This window comes from Sceloporus occidentalis, unplaced genomic scaffold, assembly GCF_023333645.1.
Source record: "Sceloporus occidentalis isolate IW3139 unplaced genomic scaffold, rSceOcc1.0.p SCAF_2, whole genome shotgun sequence".
NCBI lineage: Eukaryota > Metazoa > Chordata > Lepidosauria > Squamata > Phrynosomatidae > Sceloporus > Sceloporus occidentalis.
The window spans coordinates 183,840,114-183,866,632 of record NW_028316982.1 but is presented as its reverse complement, the minus strand read 5'-3'; the positions used below and the strand labels follow the sequence as shown (position 1 = coordinate 183,866,632).

Genomic DNA, 26,519 nt, shown 5'->3' with positions numbered 1-26,519 from the left:
GGCATGCTAAGCTAGAACTGGGATACAATGCTACAGGGATGTAGCTACATAATATACATACGTCTCTTGAAGCAAACGTTTGGACAATAAGAAAAGAGCTTTACTAGATGACCAAAACACTATCTTATGTAGTGAAGCACTATCTTAGACTAAGGAGGACTTGATCAAAGAAATGTAGAGGAAATAAACTTGTAAATACTGGTGTGGTTGAAAGGGTATATTTACTGCTGAGACTGAGAAACTTACTCATGGCTACTCAGAAGCAAGTCCTAATGTTTAACTACTGTACAATGATTGTGTTAGACATGTTTTTATAAGAGATATTTACTGCTAGGTAATGGTTTCAGCCTCAACCTCACTGAAGCTGAAGAAAAGTGTATGCATGTAAACAGACATGTATATATGTAATCTTGTGACAATGATACACAGAATAGAAGGAATGCTGCAGGGGGCTGACACCAGCTGCTTACAGGATTTGGCTTATTATAAAGGATATATATGGTCCATTAAATATAAAATCTGTTTCCCCTAGAAACTTTTGGTCACTTTTGTGATTAAGGCAACACTATAGTTGCATTTATGCCCTAAATACCCTAAAATGGTTTCCAACTTGTGCTCTGAGGAGCCCTTAGGGCTCCATGTGCTCTGAGGCTGGTCCAGGAAAAATAATTTTTAAAAAATTGAATGAAATTAAAGAATAAGTATATATTTGATATATACTCCTAAACACCATTAACTTGTATACGGTAGGCTTCTTAGGGGCTCCACCATATAAAAAAGGGCTCCTCAAGTGAAAAAGCTTGGGAACCCCTGCCCTAAAAGCACTAGATCCTGTCTGATTTTGGAAGCTAAGCAGGGTCAGCCTTGGTAAGTACTTGAGTGGGAGACCATCAATGAATATCAGGTGCTGTAGGCTGTATTTCAGAAGAAAGACATGCCAAAACCACCTCTGAGGATTCCTTTCCAAAGAAAACTATGAAATGCATTGGGTCACCATAGATCAAGAAGCAACTTGAAGGTGCACACACATGCAGTAATGTTTCTTCTCTGCACTCTGGTCATTGTTTACATTTTCTCCCTCAAGCGTCTTTCTCTTTTCTTCTTTGTTTGGGATTTAGTGGCTGCATGCCCAGTAGTAGTTGGTAAGCTGGTATTTTTTACACACACACACACACACACGAACTCTTACTGCCTGAATAGACAACCTTTAAAATGATGGCAATCATGCAGCAGTGCTACCTGAAGGTTATTATAACCAAGTTATATAGTGATTATGTGTACAGAAATATAGTCAGCTGTCACTGTGATTGTGACAGTAATATTACTTTCTACCATTTATAATACAAGTTTCTATCTCACCTTATCCTCTCCCAACAGATAGTCAAAGCAGCTGAAAGGATAACCAAAATACCACCATCAATTAATATATAATGCAAGAAAATAATCAAAAAGGTAAAACAGAACCACAAACACACACTCACACATACTAGGCCAGATGGTTTTTTTTTTTAAGAATCACAATTTATCCAATAATAAATCCAAGACTCCTTTGGATTTACAATGCATTGAGACACTGATGAGACAAGTCGGTAGAAAAATCTAACCCCTCAAAGGAGGCATTTTCACATATAAGTTGTTGCCACAGTAAACTTTCCATCTATTAACGGTTGCTTAGGAGGTACTCCTTAGATGCACCTAAAAAGCACAGGGATGGCAACAATCTCTTCCTGTATCTTGGCCTCAAGCTGTTTCAGGCTTTAGAATTGGCATGGCATTATATGGCCTGCACAGCTCTCCCCAATTCAGCCTGAAATTGGAAAACTGCTCCAGAAGCCTCCACAAGTACCATTGTTCATCACATATGATGGTATTTTCCCCTCCCTTCCACACCTCTTTTGGGCCAAAAATACACTTCCTCTCTCTCCCCAAAACCAGATGTGAGCTTACAGTCACTCTGGTGTTCAAAAAGGGGATGGTGCAACTTGCTCTCAGACTCTCCAGAGTCATGCCCCCCTCCCCCTGGCTTGTATGTGGAAACAGATGGGCATGCAACCTGTACAAACGACATGGTAAGCAAGTAATGCGTTCCCCAAACTTCATACCAGTCAGAGTTTTTAAAGGGGCATTCCACATGAATGCAAGTTTTCTCAGTTATTTTGAAAAGGAAGCAACAAGTAGGTATCATAGGGCATGCAACAGACATCCAATTAAGTTGTAACTCATCGTGTGTGATTGTGGCCAGGTCTGATGTCACTGATGCATCAGCCAAATCTGAGCAAAAGCACTTCTTGCTATGACCATCAAGTAACTAAGGGCAAAGTGCCCCAAAAGGGCACATTGGGGCTGCCTGAGCCATGGCAAGTATGGCGTGGCCCCAATTTGCCCTGACACTGGCCCAAATAGGAGCAGAAAAAATCAGCTCCTATTTGGCGAAGTAAATGGCTGCCTTAAGGCAGGCCGCTGCAACCCCAGGGTGGCTTCAAGCCGCTCTGGGGGCACACAGCAGCAACACACCATGCCCCCAAGCTGCCCAGAAGCCAGCTTTCCTGGGCTATCTGTTCGGCACCTAAGTTGGTCTAAGTGTATAGTTTGAATTGTAATTTGATTTTTAAAGGTGAACACAACCTTATTCAGAACAGGAGTCTTATCCCTGGTCCAGTAATCTTTCTGACCAGTGTCATCTTTCGTTTGTCTGGAACTGATTCAATTTCATCTTGTTTCCTTTTATCTAGTCTATCATGTATGTGTATGTACCTTCAAGTTGTCAGTTGCTTTATGGCTATCCCATAAATAGGGTTTTCTTAGGCAAGAAAGGTGGTTTGCAATTGCCTTCCTCTGAAATATATATACTACAGCACCCGGTATTCCTTGGCGATCCCCCTTGCAAGTACTAACCCTGCTTATCTTTCAAGATCAGACAGGATCAGGTGTCTCCAGTGTATTCAGGCCTAAACTTCCCAGAATAAGAGGGTGAACAGACAAAGAGTTTGGTATTACATGCATACAAACAACACATTCCATATCCCCAAAATTATCTCTTCCAATGATTTTGTGAAGATGTTACACATTGAGCCCAAAAGGACATCATAAGCCAACAGCCAAGGTGCTGTCATAAGCACCAATTTCCAAAAATCTGCAGAATAGTGCCTCCAATCCATGGCCCAGATGGATAGTATGACTGGTAGTAATGAAAGCCACTGAGATGTCAAAAGGAAACAAATGAGACAGACTTCCTTGTCTTGTCCTTGGCCGGATAATCAACTAGTGCATTGAAGGCTGCTTGCATTCCAAAACTAGGGCTGAAGCAGGACTAAAATGGATGGATATATTCAGGATATGCATTAATACAATCCAGAAAATTTTGGACTTGGGTCATCACTGGACACTCCTGCATGAGTTGGAAAGAATATCTTTCCAAAGGACAAAGAGCTGTAGAAAATACATCAACAGGCTCTGTCAAGACGGAGCATGAAATGACAGAGATATAATCAATTTTATCTCTGAAGTCTTGCAAATTGATCATAATGTTCCACCAAGCTATCCTCTGATATATAAAAACAGTAATGTAAAAGGCTATTTAGAAAGCTCCACTGGCTGACTTTGTGCAGATTGTAATGGTGGCAGAGAAGTAGACTTCCTTCACACGGCCTCTAGCTTGTGTTTTTCTGGATTAATTGTGTGTCTTTGTTGGTGAGGTAGGAGGTGCAGACGTGGCTGAGATGGGGGTGGAGGTCCAGGAGATCTTCAAGGTCTCCTGGAGGACCAATACCGCCCCCCCATCTCGCTCAGCTGCCCACTCCTGCAATAAGGAATATATATAGCTGGCATCCTGTTATTGAATTATGATGGCGTAAGTATCTTTTATGCCATCGAAACTCCTCTTTCTGGTCATTTTGTAGGTGAGAAGTCTGTTCTGATCATTCAACAACCAAAATCTCCCCAACTCACCTCATAAACAGCACAGCAATCCCAGCAGGTCCATTTTTGCAGAGTAGGATGATGAGGAAGGGGTGCATCCAGTTGTTTTCCTATAGCTGGACACTTTGTGAGAGGTGTCTGTGGGAGTCTTTCTAAGCTCTTAGTAGATGGCATCCTTGCAATTAATCCAGCTACAAGAAAATAAGTGGAAGTAGCCTCCATTCTCTCAACATGGAAATGGCTGTGTAGGGTTGTGCAGGGCTATTTTTCCTACAAGGTAAATTGTGGGGGTATCACTCAGAGATGTAGCTATGGAGATGTAGATACATGGTACATGTACATCTCTTAATGCAGGATCTTGGCCATGCATTTCACCATTCATTTTACATAAAAAGTGAAAGAAACCTAAAAATGAATATATTTATTACATATATTAAGCAGTGGGGATATTATGTGCTTTATTCACTGGGCAATGAAATTCTGTTTTATTTAAAATAATCTTTTAAATATGAGTTTAGATTCCTTTTATAGAACTGATGAAAACAAGACCCATTCTTACTGAACCGTAAGAATAAGGCTTACCCTGCACTATTATATCACTGACTTTGATTCAGTAAATTACAGTTTGAAGTGTATTGTGAGGAAGAGTTCTAAAAATAAAAATGTGAAAATAATAAAAATAAATCTGAAAATAATCCAAAATTTTTAAAACATCCAAATAAACGTGAACATAATCCAGATTATTTTAGATTATTGTAACAGCTAACAGGAATGATGTAACTACCAGCTCAGTTACACATTTTTCAGACTTGTGTCAAACCTTTCCAGACAAAAGTGAAAATAAAAGAAGTCTAAAATACTGAAACCAAACTAGCACATACAAACATTTATTCTGAAAATTCCATTCTACTCACCATTGCTCAGCATTACATCATCAAAGCACTTTATGGCAGTGAAAATAGCTCTTACCCCTCTGAATCACTTATCCATTATATCCCATTAAAGCTGCAAAATGTGCCATCACTTGAAAAATATGTTGCTTTTTATTTACTTGTAATGAAAATTTAGAACAAAATACAGGGAGAGCCATTGCAGTGAGAAGATATATCCAGGTCTCCCCTGTTGCCTTCTCCTCCCTAGCCTAGTCTAGTCTAGCCCAGCCCAGCCTCCTTCACCTCAAAATAACTTAAGAGATTGTTTAAAGATTTAAATGTAATTTAAAATGAAGTGCATCTCTTTATCCATAATAATTATACTGTAAAATGTTCTAAGATTTCATAAATTACTTTCTTGGGAAAAAGGCTGCAAGCCGCTGCTTTTTGATGGGAAGAATGTGTATTTCCTGTGAGTTCATTTTCTTTAACTTGACACTTCTGTTTTTGATAGGTTTCCTAAGAGCTTCTGCATTATCCCGGGCTTCTGGCTGGTTCTTCACATCATAACACTGAAGAACCGAGTCCTGGGGCATATCCCTTTTGAAGGAAAAGTTTTTTGTGGAAACCCCTGAGAGGCCTTTAATCTTCCCACAGAAAATTGTTGGCACCGCATCTTTGACAGAAACTATGACTTTGGCTGTCTGTGAGGTGCTTACAATTTCAATGTTATTGCCAGCAGAGGGCTCACATGTTGTTATATTAGTCTGATCCATCAGCCACTTTGGCTGCTGTCTCAGGTGTTCAGATGAACTGCTACTGATCACTCTGCTCTCAGCCTTGGCTGGGGTCTCGTGAGGTTTTGAAGGAACAAAGGGAGAAACAGCACTAGGAAGTTTATCTGCCATAGAATGAACAGGACCATCCACAATAGGCCCAGAGCGATTGGTAATTGTTGTTTCAGTGTTGCTCATTTTCCGACAGGAAGGGACGGACAAGTCCAAAGCACCTTCTTCAGGTGAGAGCTGGGAACTGTCCTCACTTTCTTTAAGCAAAGGGGGGGTTGTTTTCATGGACAGGTCAAGAACCTCATTTTCATTACTCATCTTAATGACAGTGTGTCGATTCAGCTGGGAGAGCCCCCGATGGTGGATGAAATCGAATGGCTTAGTTTCTTCTTTCTCCAAGGGAGTTTGGGTGCCTTTGCAGGAACGCAAGACGAAGGAAGTTGCTGGTTTAGAGCAATCCAGATTAACCTTAGATTCAGCACTATGGGGAACTGGGATGGGGATAGGAATGGGGATGGGGACTGGGACTGGCAGAGGAACGATCACAGGATATGGTACCAAGAGCGTGGCTGGAGGAACCAATGGAGACAAAGGGGAACTGAAGGGTTGTGGTGGAACAGAAGAGCAGTCTGGGGATGGCTGATAGGGTGATGAGCCTAAGGCGCCTTGTGAGGGAAAGAGGTCCTGCAGAACTGCAGCAAATCCTGGTGTCTGAAACACAGGAGGCAAAACCGACTCCTGAGTTGGATTGGATGGTTTCTGATCCAAGAGTTGTGGCTGTCCCATTGGGGCAGAGGAGCCCTGGAATAGACTACTGTGCATGGGGTTGGCAGCACATGGAGAGCTCTGAGGTAACACCAGGGGAGAATTTAAATGCTGAAATACATGTTGCTCTAAGAGAACAGGCAGTGGGACTGGGCCTTGAGTTGTCATGACATAGGGAGTGTTACTGTTAGGAGCAAGCTGTGGGGCAGTGCTTCCAGCTACTTGGAGATGTATCGGTAGAACCACAGGACTGTCTCCTAAGCAAATGGGCTGGAGCACAGTGGCAGCTACCTTGAGAGCAACCCCACTTTGGGATTCTGCTGGAGGTGTCAGTATTGATGGAGCAGGGACAGTTACAAGGGGCGAAAGTGCTTTCTTCATCAAGTCAGACGAATTTATATTCCATGCTTCTGCAGTTATCAGCTGGGCAACTCCATTTTCTAGCTTGTTGTTAGCTATAGCTGAAGGAGAGTTGGTAACATCCATGGGCAGGTTTTGTGTGTCCTTATAAAGTTCCTCCATTTTAAGGGATTCTGAGGCTTTGCAGAGTTGTTGTTTACATAGCTGTCACTGGCATCCACTTTGTCTCCAGGCTGCCCAAAGCATCCATATCATCACTATATGACCTGCAAAACAGAGACATGTTTTAAACACTGTGTAAATCTCCTTCTTAAAATAATATTTGCAACTGCCTTAAAAAAAACCCAAAACCTCCTATCCCCACAAGAGAACATTAAGTGTTTCCACACTTTTGGAAAGAGAGGTCCTATCATACTGTGGCAAAGATACAGTATACATTCATATACAGAACATACATCTCTGGAGTGTTACAGGAAGAAACCAGGGGGATTTAAAGTTAACCATAAACAAAGATAATTTAAAGACTGGAGCAGCTACAGGCACTAGTAACCAGAACAAGAATCCAGGCTGTTCATTTGATATTTTAAACAAAGCTTCATATAATGGTATCCTGTAACACTGGGAAGCAGCTGTACTGTTTACATTTAATAAAAACGCAAAAACCAAGACACCCTAAAAATAACCCATGATAAAATGATACATTCTGGGTTTAGAAAGCTGTTCTTAACACTGAAAGGATCATACACTTTCTGCCTTCCAAGCTCCTAAGACTTGCCAGTATTCCAAGCACATTGTTTTATATAATTTAAAAAACTGCATTCAGTAACATCACAACACTCAGGAAAGTTGCTTTTTAAACTTTGTCTCTCACGATCTTGCTGCCAGCATTGCCAGTGTGTAGGGTGGGTGAGTGGGTGGGGTGTCTTGGAAACGTAGTCCAAAAAAGTAACTTTTCCAATCTCTGGCAGCATCACAGTACCCCAGTAATTCATCAACATAAACACTGTTTGTTTGTTTTCATTTTGCAAGCCATATTTAAAAAGCAACTTTCAGAGCTGTATGCAATAACAGAAATGGGGCAGAAAACTTTTATTACCAAGATGTAAAGATTAAAAGCACAGCAGCTTTATATTTTCTCTGACAGGCTAATCTTAATTGTGCAGTGCTCAGGGAAAAATGTACTGTTCTGTTGTAAACCACGAGAGGTTTTTAGCACATCACTGAGTGCATTCTGCTCACTCCAAGGCAGTAAGCACAAATCATTCCTGCCATGAAAGCTCCCACATTCCCTTAGCTCCTGATATTGTCCAACAACCCTTCTTTAAAAGGATGTTTTGTGATACACAACCTTGAAGCCCACATATCCAGATGTTTACTTCCTACCAACATAGTATTTTTTATATTCTATCCCCATCTGCCCACTTTAGATTTTAAATTTAACCCCAAGTTTCAATGGGGTTGAAAGTTATGGCCACCATTATGTCACTACACTATTAATCCACTTCAAGCCCTTAGAGAACAGCAAGCCAGAAGTAAAATGTATTCTTTAACACTACTCTACAGAAGAAGAGGTTGTAAGGGCCAACATGCAAGAAACTGTAATAAAGGCCACCAAGTAAATCCATGTGATTAATCCAGAGTAAGTAAAACACAACAAACTATCACCAGTATTAGATAAAGTACATTTATGTTAATGCCATTTTTAATGGACAGGAGAAAGCAACAGTGGTCCAAAATAGACTCATAAATTAAAGATGATTGCAAGATGAAAGTAGTGGTTTGTATAGGGTTTATTGATAGCCAGCAAAAAATAAAAACATTTTTTTTAAAAAAATGTTGATTTAAGTTAAATCTATATTAAGAACTATCCAAAGGTACAAACCTTTATTCTGTTTCCATTCAAAGAAATTATTCCTGGCAGAATAATCTATGCACATTTACTCAGAACTTAACAAATCGATGCACATATTTGGTACAATTATTCAGGAGAAAAACTTACATATACTTATTATGAGTAAACCTCACTGAACACTGGTGAGCTTCTTTCTGAGTAAACACACCTAGACCTGTTAGGATTGCTTAGCTAGTCATACTTTCTTTACATGGAACTGAGTTAAATGTCTACTGTAGCTATATGATGATTTAAACTGAAACTGATTTTTGTCCATGGTTAATAAGTGACCACCCTAATTCTCATGTCTTTTCATAAATGATATTTACAATGAGAAAATTTATACAAGTACACAAAAAATAAAACTTGTTAGGCTTTAAGATACCACAAGACCCTTTACTATTTTTGTTACAGCAGGCTAACATGGAGACTGCTGTGTATATTTTTACAAATTTTACAAATATTTTCTACTACAACATTTTTGCACTATTCAAAAATAGCAACAATTATATGTATTTACATTCCACTTTTAAGGCTGGTAAATTGCTTGTATTTTACATAGATTTATATATTTTGTTATTTTTTTAGTTATTATATTGTTAACTAAAATGTTTGTTTAATAGTATAACCCAATCTATTTATAGCAATATAGAGTGATATACAATCATACAGTTGGAAGGGGCCTCATGGACTCTTGAGTCCAATCCTCTACTCAGAGCAGGATCTCCAGGTAGCTGTCCAGTCTCTTTTTAAAGATATCCAAAGAACGGGCCTGTTGCATTCTAAAAGGGAATGTGATGGGGACGGGAGGTGGCACTGAATGCTGTTTACCGCACAGGGAGAGCGCTGCCACCGCCGCCAGACGTTCCCATCATGTTCTGGATGTGTCCCAGAAGGGGCAATTTTCAGGAATGCTCGAGAAGCATTCCTGAAAATCGCCCCCTGGGGAACACATCCGGTACGTGCTAGGAATGTTTGGCAGTGGCGGCAGCATTCTCCCTGTGCAGTAAGATGCATTCTGTGTCGCCTCCTGTCCCCATCACATTCCTTTTTAGAATGCAACAGGCCCGTTCCAGGGCCTGTGCAATAAAGTTTCTTGTCACCTCTCTAGGCAATTGATTCTGTTGCCAAACTGCTCTTACTATCAAAACGTTCCCTTCTAATGTTCAATCAAAATCTACTCTTCTGCAATTTACACCATTAGGCTTGGTCCTACCCTCTGGGTAGGGCAGCAGAGAACAAATCTGCTCTCTCCTCTCTGTGACAGCCCTGAAGGTATTTGAAGAGTACAATCATATAACTCAATCTTTTCTTCACAAAGCTGAGCATTACAGTTAGGTTTCTGTACATTTTTTATATCCTTGTATAATGAAGTCATAATGAAGAGCCACAGTGATGTAATGGTCTGAGCACTGAACTATGATTCTAAAAACCAGGATCTTAATCCCCACTCAGCCATGGAAACCCAATGGGGGACCATGGGCAAGTTTTAGACTCTCAGCCTCAGAGGAAGGCATAGGCAAACCCCCTTTGAACAAATCTTGCTAAGGATACCCCATCATAGATTTGCTTTAGAGTTGCTGTAAGTCAGAAACAACAAGGCACACAAAAAAACAGCACAACCAAGTCTGAAAAGCTGTAAAAAAAAAATTATTCCAAATCTTATCCATTTAGGACACCATGACAAATGTCTGACTGCAACAATTCTTTCCTTCCCCTGCCATTTATTTACAAGAAGCTCATCTCCTGCCTTTCCATTTTTGATTGTCTGCAACTCTATTGTAGAAGCACAATACTCTTAAATCCAGGCCACTTAAAAGTCAATTTCAAAAACAAAAAAACCCTGTTGTAATAACTATACAAAAATATAGGTATTAAAGCACTCCCTTCACACTGATTCTCCAATTTGAAACACTCATACAGGGATTGACAGCACTACATCATTGCTTTGCAAGCTTTAGTTTAAACCAAATGCTAAAAATGAATATTTCATCTGTTTAGAATGAGAGATTTTATAGTTTGACAGATATTTATTATGAAGAACTGGGAATATTTCAGTATGGATGCGAGGAAAAACTCTAGTTATAATTTCCACAATAGCTTCCCATTCAGAGGGGGGAAAAACCACAAGTCCACAGTGTAACACAGATTTTGGGATATTTACACATTGATTTGTCATAATCAACACTTGGCTATATGGCAGCTTAAGTGTTACATTTATTTCCAACATGATATTTGATATTTTTCAGCCATTACATCTTTCCTGGTTCAACCCCTGATCTTGAGTACTCGCTAGAGTCTAACGCAGTTAATCTGCAAAAAGCCTTGCTATTTACTATCTAAAAACAGCAACTTATTGGAAACCAACCTCTCTTTTTCTCACTTCTCCTTATTCTCTCTATTATCAGTCCTCAAAAAATAGCTCATTGATTTGTAATTTTTAGTTTAGCTTAACAAAATTATTAAATTGTTGTCATATTTTGTCTATTAAATATACACACAAGATGTGGAGTGATTACAGAATCTAAAGACTTGCGTTTCAAAGATACTGAGGCAGGAGTGGCTAATGGGATTATTGTGACAGACTACTCAGATTATTTATAGTATGAATAAAACATTACTGAGGGATAGATTGATATGATTCTCATTACAGGACAACTGTGTAATTTATACACACTTCATTCAGGCCCAGAAAAAAAATGAATTTCAACAGTAATAGTGAATAGATAATAACTCCATGGGTGAAATCAACTGTCACACTTTGAGCAGACCAAGTGAAAGCACTAACCTAAATCCTAATGGGTTTCTTTTTTGCAGGGGTAGGCAACCTGCGGCCCGCGGGCCGGATGCGGCCTGGAGAGGCCTTGGGACCGGCCCCAGCCGCCGATTGCCTCTGGGGCCTTTGGCGTCTCGCACAAGGGGCATGGTGGGGCAATTGTCTATAGAAGCCTCAGAAACATGCATTTATCTTAACATTTTTTAAAAAAATCAGCAAATTTTTTCACGTGTCCTCCATTTTTTATTTAAAAAGTGCCCTCCATTTGAAAATTTTGTCCTACATTTGTCCCGGTTTATTTATTTATTTAATTTTTAAAAATTGTTTAATTATTTATTTTTTGGCTTCGGCCCCCCAGTTGTCTGAGGGCCAGCAACCCGGCCCCCGGCTCAAAAGGGTTGCCTACCCCTGCTTTATTACTATGTCTGCATCCAACTACATATATAACTGCCAGATTATAGTAATCATGGCAGATAGATAAATCTTCAACTGTTTGGTGAATGGTAAGCAAGCGATATAGTGACCATGCAGCCTAATCCAAAGGTTTACTAAACTGGTACACAGAATATTATTATTATTATTATTATTATTATTATTATTAACCTTTATTTATATGGGGGAGATACACTGGCTTATTGAGCATGTCATTAAGTTTGCTCTTATAATAGACGTGATGCATTGGTGATAGTTGCGAATATTTAGTGGACAGATGCGAAAACATCCCAAAAGGAACCGTTTCTTTGACTACACTATTATTTGACTACACTACACTAAACTATGACATGCACACACAGAAGAAATACATGTAATCAAGATTCTTTGTCTAAAGTGTGGTGACAGTATTGAAAACTATTTGCTTTGCTTTGGTTAATTTTATCTATTCCTGTTTAATTAAGTTATCATTAAGTTATCTTTGTTTGCATGAAAAAACTAATGACCTCTCAGGACCCAAGAGACCTCCCATTCCCCTGATGAATTGATTTAAACTATGAAAAATAGAGAAATTACAGAGAACATGATACTACAAAGGGGACTTGTAAGGTAAGGCAAGAGGATCAGTGTGCTGTACAGAACAGGAAAGAAAACAGAGAGCCAAGCAAGATCAAAGTACAAAATATAAAAAGGACCACAACTCATTGGTTCGCTTAAGGGTTTGGCATCCTGGAGACAGAGAATAGCTAGACAGAGATAAGAAGTTGTATCATGAACAGACATCTTGAAGAAGCGCCTCTGGATTTCTCCCTCCCCCCCGCCCCCACTTTGAAATGCATTAAATAAACATTGTTTTCCATTATTAATTCTCTCCCCATCTTTCTTGTAAAGAAATTCCAAAACTACTTTTGGCACAGCATTCAAGCTGGGCTATAAGCAACAGAGGAAGATATTTATTAGTAGCACTGGACAAAAAGATTTTTTTTAAAAAAGTAAAAAGGGATATGTTATGACTGTGTCTGCTCTCCTCCATTTTGTTTCTACAATCTTATTTTGATTTTCTCAGCCTATCTGGTCTGTACAACTAGTTGGCAACATTTAGCTATCAGAGAAATGGAATATTTGCTGGATCACATTCCATTACCATGGAAATGACAAAGTGTCATAGTCCATTGTGCTTGGAGTTAAGAATCGATTGGATATGCCAACCACTGGCAACCAGGAATCATGAGCTTCATGTACTCAGAATATGTCCAATCACTCACTAGAAATCCTTTCAGAATTTTTTCACCTTTACCAGCTCCATAATGTTCTTGGATCCCTGTATCAAGTCTTCTGCATGATGCTTGATCACTATGGTGTTGACAGTGTGTTTATGTGTGTGTAAACAGTCATATTCTGTTCCAAAGAAAAGCTCTTCACATTGCCCATAGGTCTTTTTCTGATTGTACGCCATAGGCAGGTTTACTCTTTTATATTTATTGTTTTTATGTACAGCACTGTGCAAATCTACAGCGCTATATAAATAAAGAATAATAATAATAATAATTAATGGAGAAGCTTCTCTAAGTCTATATTGGTTTGCAGAAGTATTGCTTACATTATTTTGACATGTTTTGCATGTGCTTGCTTCATACACAGGCCATCTACTCTGCACTGAGGGAGTGACGATGGGTTGTTCCAAGGGCCAATTTCAGTATCCCAGGGAAATCTAGCCCCTTCTAAGACTAGGCTAGAAGGTGCTGAACATCCCCAAGATTGTCTGGGAAACTCTGGACCACCAAGACTTCTATGTAGTTGAGCCTTCTCAGAAATTATCAAGCAAAACCTTATTAAATGATCAAGCACTAAGAAATATTAAGAGAGCAATTGTCACTGGGTGCTCCCAATACTACTAAAGGCTCCCTGAAATCTATGCCCATTTACTTGGAGTAAGAAACAGTATACAGATCACATTGATGACATTTCTATATACACATTGTGTCTGTCAGAGTCTTCATATTCAATGCTGTTTGAATGACAATGGAGGGGAAAGTAATTTGCCCTCCCAGTCCAAGGAACTAGAAGTAGCCAAAATAATAACTCTTACTGCCAATGTGGGACCCCAGAATTGTTTTTAGGGAGGTTGGGCTCCACATTGGCAGTCAGAGTTATTATTGTAGCCTACTTCCAGGTCCTTGGAATGGGAGGGTAAATTACTTTCACCTCCATTGTCATTCAAACAGCATTGAATACAAAGACTCTGACAAACACAATGTGTACTTAGAAATGTTGTCAGTTCTTCTCCCCCCTGCACTCTCTTAAAATCTGCTTTGCAATGCTGGAAGATTGCAGGAGCATCATCTGTGAAAAATCGTTTTTAAACCTAAACTGATAGGCTTATTTGCACTTACAGCAAGGGAAAGGTGTAACGTGATTTAAGTAGTCAGACTATTTTTGAAGAGCAACTCAGGCTTACAGAGTTAATATAAAAGTGAAGACAGCTATGTAGGCCATGAAACAAAATTCATTGTAAGGCATTAGCTTTATTAATATGCCAGTTTCAAGGGGCTTTATTATTGCATGAGAAACTAAAGCCAAAATGGAGTAAGAGAGTAGCTGCTTTCTCCATGTCTCTCTGTGTGCCATTGTAGCACTTCCATTCTCTTCCCAAGGGACATGGTAGTAAAAGTTTGCCTTTTGTTGTGCTGGAAAAATCTGTTTGGCAAAAGGTACACTTTTACTAACCTCTACCTCAGGAAGGAGAATGGAAGTGCTACACCAGCATGTAGAGAGGCACAAAGAAAGCCCCTGGTCTCCCAATCTGTTTTGGCTTTTTCTCATGTGATAAACCCCAAGATGTGCAGATTGCTTCATCAGGCAAGATGTTGTCCAAAAAAGAAAAGAAAAGAAAAGAAAAGAAAAAAGATGGAGGGAAAGAAAGAAAAGGAAGCCAAAAGGGCATCTTCAGGTTCCTCTGTCCTCACTATGTATTGGATTCTGAATGCAGCTTTAACTAGTGATGTACTTCTAGGTTGAACCTGGAGTGACCACCTGAGTTCTTTTGAATAAAGAAGCAAAGATAGCTTTGCCCTTCTTTACAGTGAATTTTTTAAAAAAATCCAGCCATAAAGTCAGGCCTGTGGTCATCATTATCCAATAATGTTCAATAGAAAAGGTAGCTTTTAAAAAAGATTTGAGTGTGCAATTATGTTGTCACATTCATGGAAGCTCACTGAAATTTCAGGCATTGTTAAAGACAGTCTGAAGCCCTCACATTTTCCCCGTTTCTTCCTTTAAAAAACAGCAACAACACAAGACATCCATTAAGAGAAAAAGATGTAATAGCTGCAGAATTACCATTGGCTTGAATATAGGCGCATCGTTGAGGGAGCATGCATGCTAAGGTTTGCATCCTTCTGAGGTTGCTAAAGTGAGTACCCAGCTTGTTGGGGGCAATTAGCTCACAGCTGTAAATTGCTTAGAGACTGCTTAGGTGGTATGAAGCAGTATATAAATGAAGCTGCTATTGCTATATTAAATTGACACTTGTTGCTGTGTACCACTGAAATCCTATACAGTGTTTATTTTTCCAAGTCAGTTAGTTTTATTTTTTTAAGCCCTCTTGTCATAAATGGAAAAAAAAAACATTTTGTTTTGCTGATGGTGGATGGTTTGATATACCTTTTAGAAATCTAAGAGATGATACAGAATGTCAAAGACGATTCCACACAGTGTGAGAAGTATTTTGTTTGGCTAAATGACTTATCACATCTATTAACCAACAAGGTTAATCAGTCTTGGATGAAGTCGATTATCTGGAAGTTGAGACGGCCTTGGTCGCCTTAATCAATGATCTCCGTCTCGGCATCGACAGGGGAAGTGTGACTCTGCTGGTGCTCTTAGACCTCTCAGCTGTCTTTGATACCATCGACCATGGTATCCTTCTGGAACGCCTGTGAGAATTAGGTATTGGAGGCACTGTTCTACAGTGGTTCCGGTCCTACCTCTCAGGCAGATTCCAGATGGTGGCGCTAGGAGACAGTTGCTCTTCTAAAAGAGAGATAAAATTTGGCGTCCTCCATGGCGCCATATTTGTCTCCCATGCTGTTTAACATTTACATGAAGCCGCTAGGAGAAATCATCCGGAGACATGGGGCAAGATGTTATCAGTACGCTGATGACACCCAAATATATTTCTCTATGTCTCAGACCGATGCAGTGACTAAGGATGGCATCTCTCCTCTGAATGCCTGTCTTGGGGCAGTAATGGACTGGATGAGGGAAAACCGACTCAAGCTGAATCCAGGTAAGACGGAAGTACTCGTTATAGGAAACCCAAGCCTAGGTATGGAATTACATCAGCCAGTTCTGAATGGAGTCACACTTCCCCTGAAAGACTCTGTCCGCAGCTTGGGGGTGCTCCTCGACTCATATCTTTACCTGACAGCTCAGGTGGATGCGACAGTCAGGAGCACTTTTTATCAGCTTCGGCTGATACGCCAGCTGCGCCCCTTCCTGGAGCAGGGAGACCTTGAAACAGTAGTACATGCGCTGGTCACCTCTCAATTGGACTTTTGTAACGCGCTCTACATGGGGCTACCCTCGTGCCAAGTTCAGAAACTTCAACTTGTATGAAATATGGCAGCCAGGTTAATTACAGGTTCTCATCGTAACGATCACATAACACCAATTTTGAAATCCCTTCACTGGCTGCCAATTAGTTTCCAGGCAAGGTACAAGGTGTTGGTGATTACCTTCAAAGCCCTACATGGCTTGGGTCCAGAATACTTAAGGGAACTCCTTCTTCTGTACTGTCCATCCCACACTCTATGGTCCTCGAGGAAGAATCTACTTTAGCCAATAAAATCTAGGCCAGCGGTAGGCAACCCTTTTGAGCCGGGGGCCGGGTTGCTGTCCCTCAGACAACTGGGGGGGCGAAGCCAAAAAATAAATAATTAAACAATTTTTAAAAATTAAATAAATAAATAAACCGGGACAAATGTAGGACAAAATTTTCAAATGGAGGGCACTTTTTAAATAAAAAATGGAGGACACGTGAAAAAATTTGCTGATTTTTTAAAAAAATGTTAAGATAAATGCATGTTTCTGAGGCTTCTATAGACAATTGCCCCACCATGCCCCTCGCGCAAGACGCCAAAGGCCCTGGCGGCAATCAGCGGCAGGACCGGGCTGGGGCCGGTCCCAAGGCCTCTCTGGGCCGCAGGTTGCCTACCCCTGATCTAGGCTAACTTCAGTCACCCAGAGGGCCTTTCCATCACAGCTCCGAAGCTATGGAGTAACCTGCTGAAGGAGATCCGTGACATTTCTACTCTTACAGCCTTTAAGAAGGCTCTTAAGACAGATCTCTTCCAGCAGGCCTTCCCTACCTAGTTCCTCTCCCCGTTTACTGCAACTTACGTCACTCTGTCCACCAGTTCTTCTCTTTAATTAATGAGAAGAATTAAATTAAAATTAATAAAAAAATATATTCTTGCCTCAAGAAGAGGAGCCCTCCCTCCATCCCAACTGTCATCATCAGACCTGGGAGGGAGTGAAAAAGAAGGCCCAATTTCCATCAGGCCTAACTGTGAATTACTGTAACTAATGTCGCTCTCTTTTATTTTATTTTATTTTCTGTATTGTATTTTATTGTATTCTCTATATTTTTATTGTTGTAACCTGCCCGGATTCCTTGTGATTGGGTGGGCTATAAATAAATCATCATCATTATTATATTATTATAACATAACTGCATCCCAAATTGTACTGGTAAAACATTCCTCCCCTCTCCTCAAGCTCCACACACTGCAGCAAGAACAGCTCAGGGACATTTCTCCATTTGCCAGAGTCAGTTTTGATAATCCATAGGAGGCTGTTGTAGAAAAGGGGCAAATCCTCCAATTCTGCTGTGTATATCATTCCACTTGTAGATCACTGGATTCTGCCCGCATGATTCAGAAGTATCAAATACTGGTGAGAAGGGAAGAATATGTTGGCATGGAATTCATGGTGTTGCCATAGGTTGACAGTCAACCTGAAGGCATATGCACACACACAATGGTTCATTGTGAAGCCGAAGGCTTTCACAGCCAGAATCCATAGTTTTTTGTGGAGTTTTCAAGGCTATGTGGCCGTATTCTGGAAGAATTTATTCCTCACCTTTTCTCTGAAGATGCCAGCCATAGATGCTGGCGAAAAAGTGAGGAATAAATTCTTTCAGAACACAGCCACATAGCCCGAAAACCCCACAAAAAACAATGGTTCATGTCTGTGAAAGCAAATTAATCTGTACCTTTCACATCAGTGCAATTTCTTGGCCTGTACTACAGCTATTTCTGCCCAAAGCCCACATTTTTCATGAAAAGATGCCCTCAGGATAGTTCTGCTTTGATGATAAGCTTTGGGAGGAGATCTTTGGAAGCAAATGGGAATTTCCTAATAACATAGGTCTTTTTATTACTGGAAGTTGTGTTGTATTCCTATGAGGCAATCTGTTTTAAACAAATTCTAGTGTCTGTAATTAGAGTCTCCCCATTTGCTGTATATTTAGTATCATTTTTCATTGATATTATAGACACCAGCAAAACAAAGACAAAATGTAGTCCCTAAAAACAAACAACCAAGCTTGCTTTAAAAAAAAAAAATTACAAATAACATTTGGATTCCCTCCTCCCACTTAGTAAATGATATCTTAACAAGAAGATAAAGAATGCAATTTAAAATTCAAACTAAAAACTAACAGACCCTTCCTGTAAGATGTTTGTTTTCCTTTTAACTCCAGATCAGTAAGAAGGCATGGTCAAAAGTTTCTCTCTTTAGAAGCCCAGAGAATGTTTACTTACACTTTCATAGAAACTTACATAAGCCTCAGCAATTCAATCTGTGAGGCATCAATAAAGTCAAACACTGAAAATCATCTGACAAGTTTATAGCATTATACCCCAAAGGAAAATACCAGCCTGGGATTAAAATACTGTCACAGAAAAAAGCATGTGCATTTTTGATGCCTGTAGGCTTGGCAGAGGTTGCAAAGCATAGGGGGATTCTGCCAGAGAGATTGTTTAGCCTGCCCTACACATTAATGCCGTAACTGTTGCGAGTGTTGTCCTGAGTGTTGAAAGCAGACATCTCTAATTCTAAGAAGAGCTTGAAAATTGACAGAATTCTGGAAACTATGCTCCAAAAAAGGTAAATTTCCAAGCAATGATGCTTAAGACATCAATTAGTTAAGTTTGAAAGTACAGTAATTTGATACTTTGCACTCCATATTTCTAAACACTTCTGCTGTTCTGTCAGCAGATTATTTCATTTACTGCAGATGCTAAGTTTTCCTTCTCGACAATGTCACATGCAGAACTCAAGCCTTCTGATTAAATCCAAGACAAGTAGGACAATGAACGTGCACCACATTGAGGCTGATATGATGAGATCAGAAAGTCAGTCTCTCACTTTTCTCCAACATACAGCCTTTCGAAATAAAACGTCACCTCTGTTGATGTTTCATTCCTCTAACTTTGCGAGGTATCTGAATGCCAAAAACAATTAATTTTTCCCCATTACAATACTGAAAGATATGTTCTGATGGGACAGGCTGCCCTTGGGGTTTTTCTATCTGCCTCTAAAAGCTCAGCCAACCAGTAATACATATGTTAATCCTAAATGGCCACATTATGCTTTCACATGTGCATCCACATGTGCTCACACACCATGCAATTTTTTTTTACTTGTCTAGGAAATTTCACAGGTACCGCAATCTAGAATTAATGAGTTGGAAGGGACTGTAAGGGCCACTTAGTCCAATCCCCTGTCATGCAGGAAAATACTAATAAAGCGCTCCTGAGAGAAGGCCATCCAATCTCTGTTTAAAGACCTTCAAAAAAGAGTCTACCACCCTCTGAGACAGTCCATTCCACTGTCAAACAGGACTTACATTAATCACTATTTCTTATGTTCACATGGGTATGGTAATAGAGTTGTGTACTATGTTCACTGTACACTTTGTGGGGTGGGTACAAATACAGAAAGTGCATGATGCAAGACCATAATTTCATTTTACATAGATGAAGCTGCTACATTAATAGATCAATAATTTCATTAAAGAAACGCCCTAATGGGATATGTCATTAAGACTCTCAGAACAGGGGTTTTAAGAATTTATTTACAGCCACTGGCCTTAGCGACATAACAAGAGAAGAACCCAATTTTAACAAGCTCAACTTTAGAGTTAAATGTATCTTTTCTCCTAAACTTCTACCTTGATTTTATTGACTACAAGAATATACTATAACATAAAGACTGATATCTTGTTGTAACATACAGATCAACACTTGTAACACAAGACAAAGCTTAACAATACAGGAAACATTATTCCATAGACATAAATATCTCAAGTGTTTTCCTATTGGGATTTCTATAAGCAAGGCAGTGGAGAGCACAGCAAACAATACCCTCTTGTCTGTGTATCATAAATACAATAATGCAGATATATGGTAATTTGGTGATATTTACTCTCAAACCAAACAGTGAACATAGGCTGGAATCTGCAAAATGGAAATGCACTTTGAGAAGTGGAGAATATATTGAATTATGAAGATATACAGCCTGGCTATATCATCCTTAAACAAACTGAACCAAAATGAACTCTAGGCTGCCTACTCTCCACTTGACATGCATATGCTGACATTTACCTTATTTATTCAATTTATTCAAGTGTGCAAGGAAAATAAGTCTTAACAATATCCAAATTAGAACAAAATTACCTTTCACTATTTTTTTCAGAAACAACAAACAAACCACAAACCCACTGTTTTGTGCTAGTAGTCACCCAAGGGCACAAGACTCTTAACCAGCAATGTAATCTTGATAATCCTTGCTGTAATGGAAATCTAATGGAAACAGGCCCATTTCTCCTCTCACTATAGAACAAAGTACAGTTGAAACAAGCTTTAGTACTAGTTTAATGAATGGCTTTGAACTGGCGCAGGTATGGTAAATGCAATCTCCAAATTTCTCCCCTTTAAGTAATCTGAGCTATAGTATTTGTCACAAAGCCTATTTAGTGCAGTGGGACCAGATTCCCTACTTCTTAAATTGCTTGAGTTTTATCTAATAGCATTTATTCAGGCAGTTTCCATCTAAGATTTACAGAAGTTCTTTATAAAACAGATTGTCAAATATTTAAAGCTCTTAACTAGTTCTATAACATGTCTGTCTTATCTCCATATGTATCTCAGTGCATTCCTGTTTTTGTCTTTTGGTAATTATTCCAAAAGACAATAAGAGTTTCTGACGTAAGAGCCATACCATCTGCATGCAGTAAGACTACAATTTTCTTCTCATCAGTTGTGAGGAAAAATAGGGTTGGGGTGGAAAAAGCAAGTCTCTTGCTATTTATACAGAAATTTTAAAAAGAAAGAGAATGCAAGAAAACCCTGGTTTACATTCCTTTAGCTTAATTTCATTACTCAAAATCCCTCAACTTCTTTTTTTCACTATCTGATTTCCGCTCTACAAAACTAAATGCATATCTATATTGGTATTATTCAGCCCAAATTAACTGAGCTGCTTATTTTGTTACAAGTCTCATAAGATCTGCAAAAGCACAGACATATATGTTGTGAAATCCTCTTTAGTATAACATGTTAATATAAAACACACACTGGAATTCTTTTCCGGTCTTGACCTACATAGGTGTAATGGCAAATTATCCCTGCATGTGTCCTTCAATCGTAATTGTAGTGGCCAATATCCAGCACATTCATCTGCGATGATCTCCTGCTTTTACTGCCAATGTCTCTACAAAGAGGGTATCCTCCCTCAGCCATTTAGTGAAAGGTGGTAGGGGGGCAGGCAGCTTCTACTTATGGTTCTACTCCAGACACATAAAGAAGCAGACACCCTTCTAGACATCCCTAGAGGTCCATGAGAATGATGTCCTCTTTGTGTGCCTGGCTAAACAACACAGCCAGATGCTGCCTGGCTACCCCAGCCTCCTTCAGCTTCTTCTGAATGGCCAAGGGGGACACCCAAGTGGTATATGGAGGTATATGGCATATGCAGGGAGTGGAACAGAGCAGTCACCAGTAGAGCTTTTCGCACCAAAAGATTGATGCAAAATCGCAGCCTCTAACTGGCAGTACTGTACAAAAACCTGTTCAAAAAATCCACTTGTTTTTCACCAAATGTATAATTTTATCTTGACCCCTGTTCTAGTTTTGAAATCTGGAAATGACTATGCAGTTTAGAAACAGTATTCAAAAGGCAAACTAGTCTATAATTATATATGAGAGTTACATGCATCTCCCTACAATATGTCTCATAAAAGCAAGTAGTACACAGGAGCCAGCATGGTGCAATGATCTGAGTATTGGACTCTGGGAGAACCAGGGTTTGAATACCTGCTCAACCACGGAAACCCACTGGGTGACCTTGGGCAAGTCACACACTCTCAGCATCAGCACCAACAAAGAAAACTCAGTGATAGGGTCACCATATGTCAGAAACAACTTGAAGGAACGCAACAACAACAGACCTATAGCAACCATCTGCATGTTTAGTTACCACTTTAATATGGGTAAACACTTTATCCAAAATTAGAGCCCATCTCCTTTGAATTTAAGTAGTTCTAGAGGGAACATATCAGTTCCTCCCTCACTTAAGATTAACAATTAAACCCCTTATTCCAAATTTGTAAGCCAGAGGCCAGTCTGACATTCAATTAGTTAAACAGTGTGAAGAAATGTCTTTGAAAAAGGATCATGCCATCACTAAGCTCAAATGCTGATCTGAAAGATTCTGTTATGTCTCTTTGAAATTTGTCAAAATGTCTTTTCACCTTCCTGATAAAGAAAGCTCTTTTAACCTCTGAATTGCATATAAACTTCCTTCCACTTTAAAACATTTTTGTACAGCTTCCAAAATGGTTGCCCAAACTGCCACAGAAAACTCAGCTCTACTGCATCTAACCCCTGTTACCACATGAAGTATCATTTTCTTCATAGCTTTACACTCCTGATCAAGACAGCCATTTCTCCAGTTCTCAGCAGCCTCCCAGGGTTATGATCCTCCTCTTAAACAAGCTTCAGGACGCTGTCTCAACACCTTTAAAAACTAAAACAAAAGATTTTCAGAAAGCTGGAAGTGTTCTTCTAGTCATCTCTGGTTTCACGTTCTCCTTTAAAAAAAAATTGAGTGGGGCAGTCAGTGTGAAGTTACCACAAAGTAACATGGGAAATCTGAGCTGACTTTTTCCATCAGAGCATGCAGCTCCTTCCTGGTAGAATTTTGATATTTAATGATGATTTAGGATAAATACCCTGTAAGCATCATAGAAGCACAGTTGGAAGAAGCCATCAATTCAACCTCACCACACTGCTAAATGCAGGATCCTTAGCTAAAGTATCCCCACAAGTGGTTCTCCAGCTTCTTTTTGAAAATGTTCGGAGAAGCAGACCCACCATCTCCTTTAGGCAATTGCCAAACCACTCTTACTGTCAAGAAGTTCTAACATTCAACTGAAATCTACTCTCTCTGTAACTTCAAATCATTAGACCTGGTTCTGCTCTCTGGGACCGTAGAGAAGAGGCCTGCCTGCTCCTCTCTGTAACAGCCCTTGAGGTATTTAAAAAGTGTGATCAAGTCACCCCTCAGTCTTCACTAAGCTGAATATGCCCAGTTCATTCAATCTTTCCCCATATGACCCCCTACTTAGTACAGCCAATAGTGGGCAATATTGGGAGTTACAGTCTCACATCATCCAGATGGTAACAGAATTACTAGAAATGGCATGAAAATAATTTCTTCACGACTACTTCCTAGAGGCCTCCAGTAAACATGTACGTAAAAGAACTGTTCCATAAAATCCTCTCCTCCATTTTGATTGATCAAATCATTTCAATTATTCTTGAACAGATTTGAGATTGAGTCCAAAACTACTGAACTAGTGTTAATTTCTTATTAAATACTGATACTATTGTACTGTTAGTTTAAAATTCTAACTTGCACACAATTCCCCTGACCCAAGACAGCATGAGTTTTAAAGATCAGGGGTAGCATAGTATGACACACAGTGACTCCATATTTTTCACAAGATGGCTCGTGTCATTGCACCACAGCCCAAAATACAGTAATATCACATTATGTACTGAAACACCCTTTTCAGCTGCTGTGGGTATAATTCTACTTACAAACAAAACTACTCTGGTTTATAAGTGCCAAATAAAGAGATTTTTTTAAATAGCACTGTTGTTTTTTAATGGTACTATGTTTAGCAATGGCCACTGGGCAGGCTGCTTTTCATTAAGGCTGAAGATTTGTATCTATAAAGACATCTATAAAGATTTTCAGAAACCTGGAAGTGGTCTTCTAGTCATCTCTGGTTTCACGTTCCATAGCGTGGAAGTACAGTGAGAACAAAAATGATTTTAAAAAACCTTCTGTTGATATGTTGAAGTAAAGAATAAAATCATAGAATTGTAGAATTTGAACAGATCCCAAAGGCCATGTAGTCCAATCTTGTGCAGTGCAGGAATCCATCCTACAGACCCTGGGAAGATGGTCATCACATCATCTGGCAAGATAGCCATTTGAACTGGATTAATTATTGCAAAGGAAATGTATTCATTTAGAATTATCTGAACTAATATGACATTAATAAAAGGGGATATGTGGTCAGTGTTGAACCATTTCTCTCACAATAAAAAATAAACAAAAATGGGTTTTTACTAGAATGTAAGTCAATCCTATACTATATTTCACCACAGCATGAACACTTGGGAGTCATACTGACTCTTTTGTTTCAGGACATCAGTGACAACTGTACATTCATGCTGATAGAATGTTATGCCAGCAAGTGCTTTCATTAACATTTAGAAACATGATCCATTGGCTTTGTAAAAAAGCAAAACTATTTTCCATAATTTGTTTCAATCTTAATAAGAAAAAGTAATACAAAAGCAAAGGAAGTAGAAAGAAAACATCACAGTGCATAATTCAAACTCAAAACATTTTACCAACTCACCCATTTGAAATAACACTGTTCACTAAGATATTATCAGAAAATAAAAATATGTACACTGAGAACTGACATAGGAAAGGTCACATTTTTCTATGTAAAGCTTATTATGAAGCTTGAGGGGACACAGCCTATTTCAATGGCACAATTCCTTCAAGATCTGCCTCCCCCTCCTCCCCCTCCATCCCTGTCAGTAATTATGGCCTGCTGAAAAGGGAAACTAGGGCAGATTAAATACCCTTTTCAGCTGCTGTCAGTCTACTTCTACTGATACACAAAATTACTCTGGTTTGTAGGTGTCAAATAAAGAGGTTTATTATTAAAAATTGTTCCTAAACCAGGCGAAGCTTCAAGGCCAAATTCAGTGATTATGCTCCAGTGCATCTCTGTACTCAACATCTGACAGCAATGCAATTATTTATCCTCATACTAAAACCACATCATAAGAGCGATCAACAATTCTGTGAATAACAAATATCTATGAATCTTGTTCTTAACTGACATTTTATATTTGTTTCATAACAACTCATAACCTTTCTCACATATATTTACCATATTTAGAATCGTGCACTTACAGATATACTCCTCCAATATTAAATGCTGCAAATTCATACCCTCTCCTGTCCTAATTTGGCAGTGACACCCTCAATTGATCCTCTTCCATCCCACTTTTTCAGTTGCTTTCAAAATGTCCATATTTTTCCTTTCCACCCATTCCCCCTTTCTCTGCATCTTACATCAGTTGATGCGAACTGAATTCAAAGTGCCAAAATAGTTTATACTCAAATTAATTGAGGGGAAAGGAAAGGAGGGAGCAGAATCTTGGTCTTGCTGCAATTGTGTTAATTTAAGGAAATGAAAACTTATAAATTTGGGAACACTCATTATCACATTTTGATGCAATAGTGCTAGGCCACTGCTTTGGTGATCTACAGTCCCATGTTTTCTTTTTTGCATGACCACCATAACCTCGTCTTGCTGCCCTATGCCATACCCATACACATTTGGGTGTTATTGTTACTGCAATTGCATAATTATTGCAATGCAATGAGATAAAAATATAGAAAAAGAAAGGAAAGGAAAACAGCTTGCTTGGGAACAGTGAGGGGGAGAGGAACAAAATTATGACTATTCACACCATGTGAGTGCCTGTGAAGCACAACTTCAATGGAAACGATTCATCATGCAGAAATCCATAATGGAAAAGCAGTGCAACTGGGAGATGGGTTTTCCCTGTCAATGAAAAGGAGCACACCAGGATCATATAGAATGCAAAGCAGCAGCAGGATGGACATGATGTTGGGTGAGAAGTACTGGCCAAAGATGCTTTTATCCAGTTGAAATTCTGCTTTGCTATCCTCCTGTGATAAAGTCCTCAGGCAAACAGAAAGCTGCTGTAGCTTCTCCTAAATTGTCTGTTCTTCCTCATTATTTATTTATTTATTTAGTGCTGTAGATTTGCACAGTGTTGTACATACAAACAATAAATAGATAAGAATAACTTTTGCCATCTTGACTGCACTCAAATGTTGCTTGGCCACAGAAGTCCCAGTTTGCACCTGAAACGTCAGAGGATATATATAATTTGGAGAAACAGATTGGTTCCTAGTTGGTAAAGGGGTCAAGAAAGGGTGCATTCTATTATCCTACTTGTTCAACTTCTATGTGGAAAACATCTTAAGAACAGCAGCTTTAGACTCAGAAGAAGAACAAGTGAAGATAG

At 39.3% G+C, this 26,519-nt stretch overlaps 1 protein-coding gene across 1 annotated transcript in view; it reads right to left on the bottom strand.

Annotated features, from left to right (window-relative positions):
• Positions 1-4,772: 4,772 nt before the first annotated feature.
• RAI2 (retinoic acid induced 2) overlaps positions 4,773-26,519 on the bottom strand; it is a 50,300-nt gene continuing 28,553 nt past the window's right edge. The window contains exon 2 of the mRNA XM_089508069.1: positions 4,773-6,969. Within this exon, the coding sequence (XP_089364195.1) occupies positions 5,201-6,865 (1,665 nt within the window). The 5' untranslated portion in view covers positions 6,866-6,969 and the 3' untranslated portion in view covers positions 4,773-5,200. The remainder of the gene's footprint in view (positions 6,970-26,519) is intronic.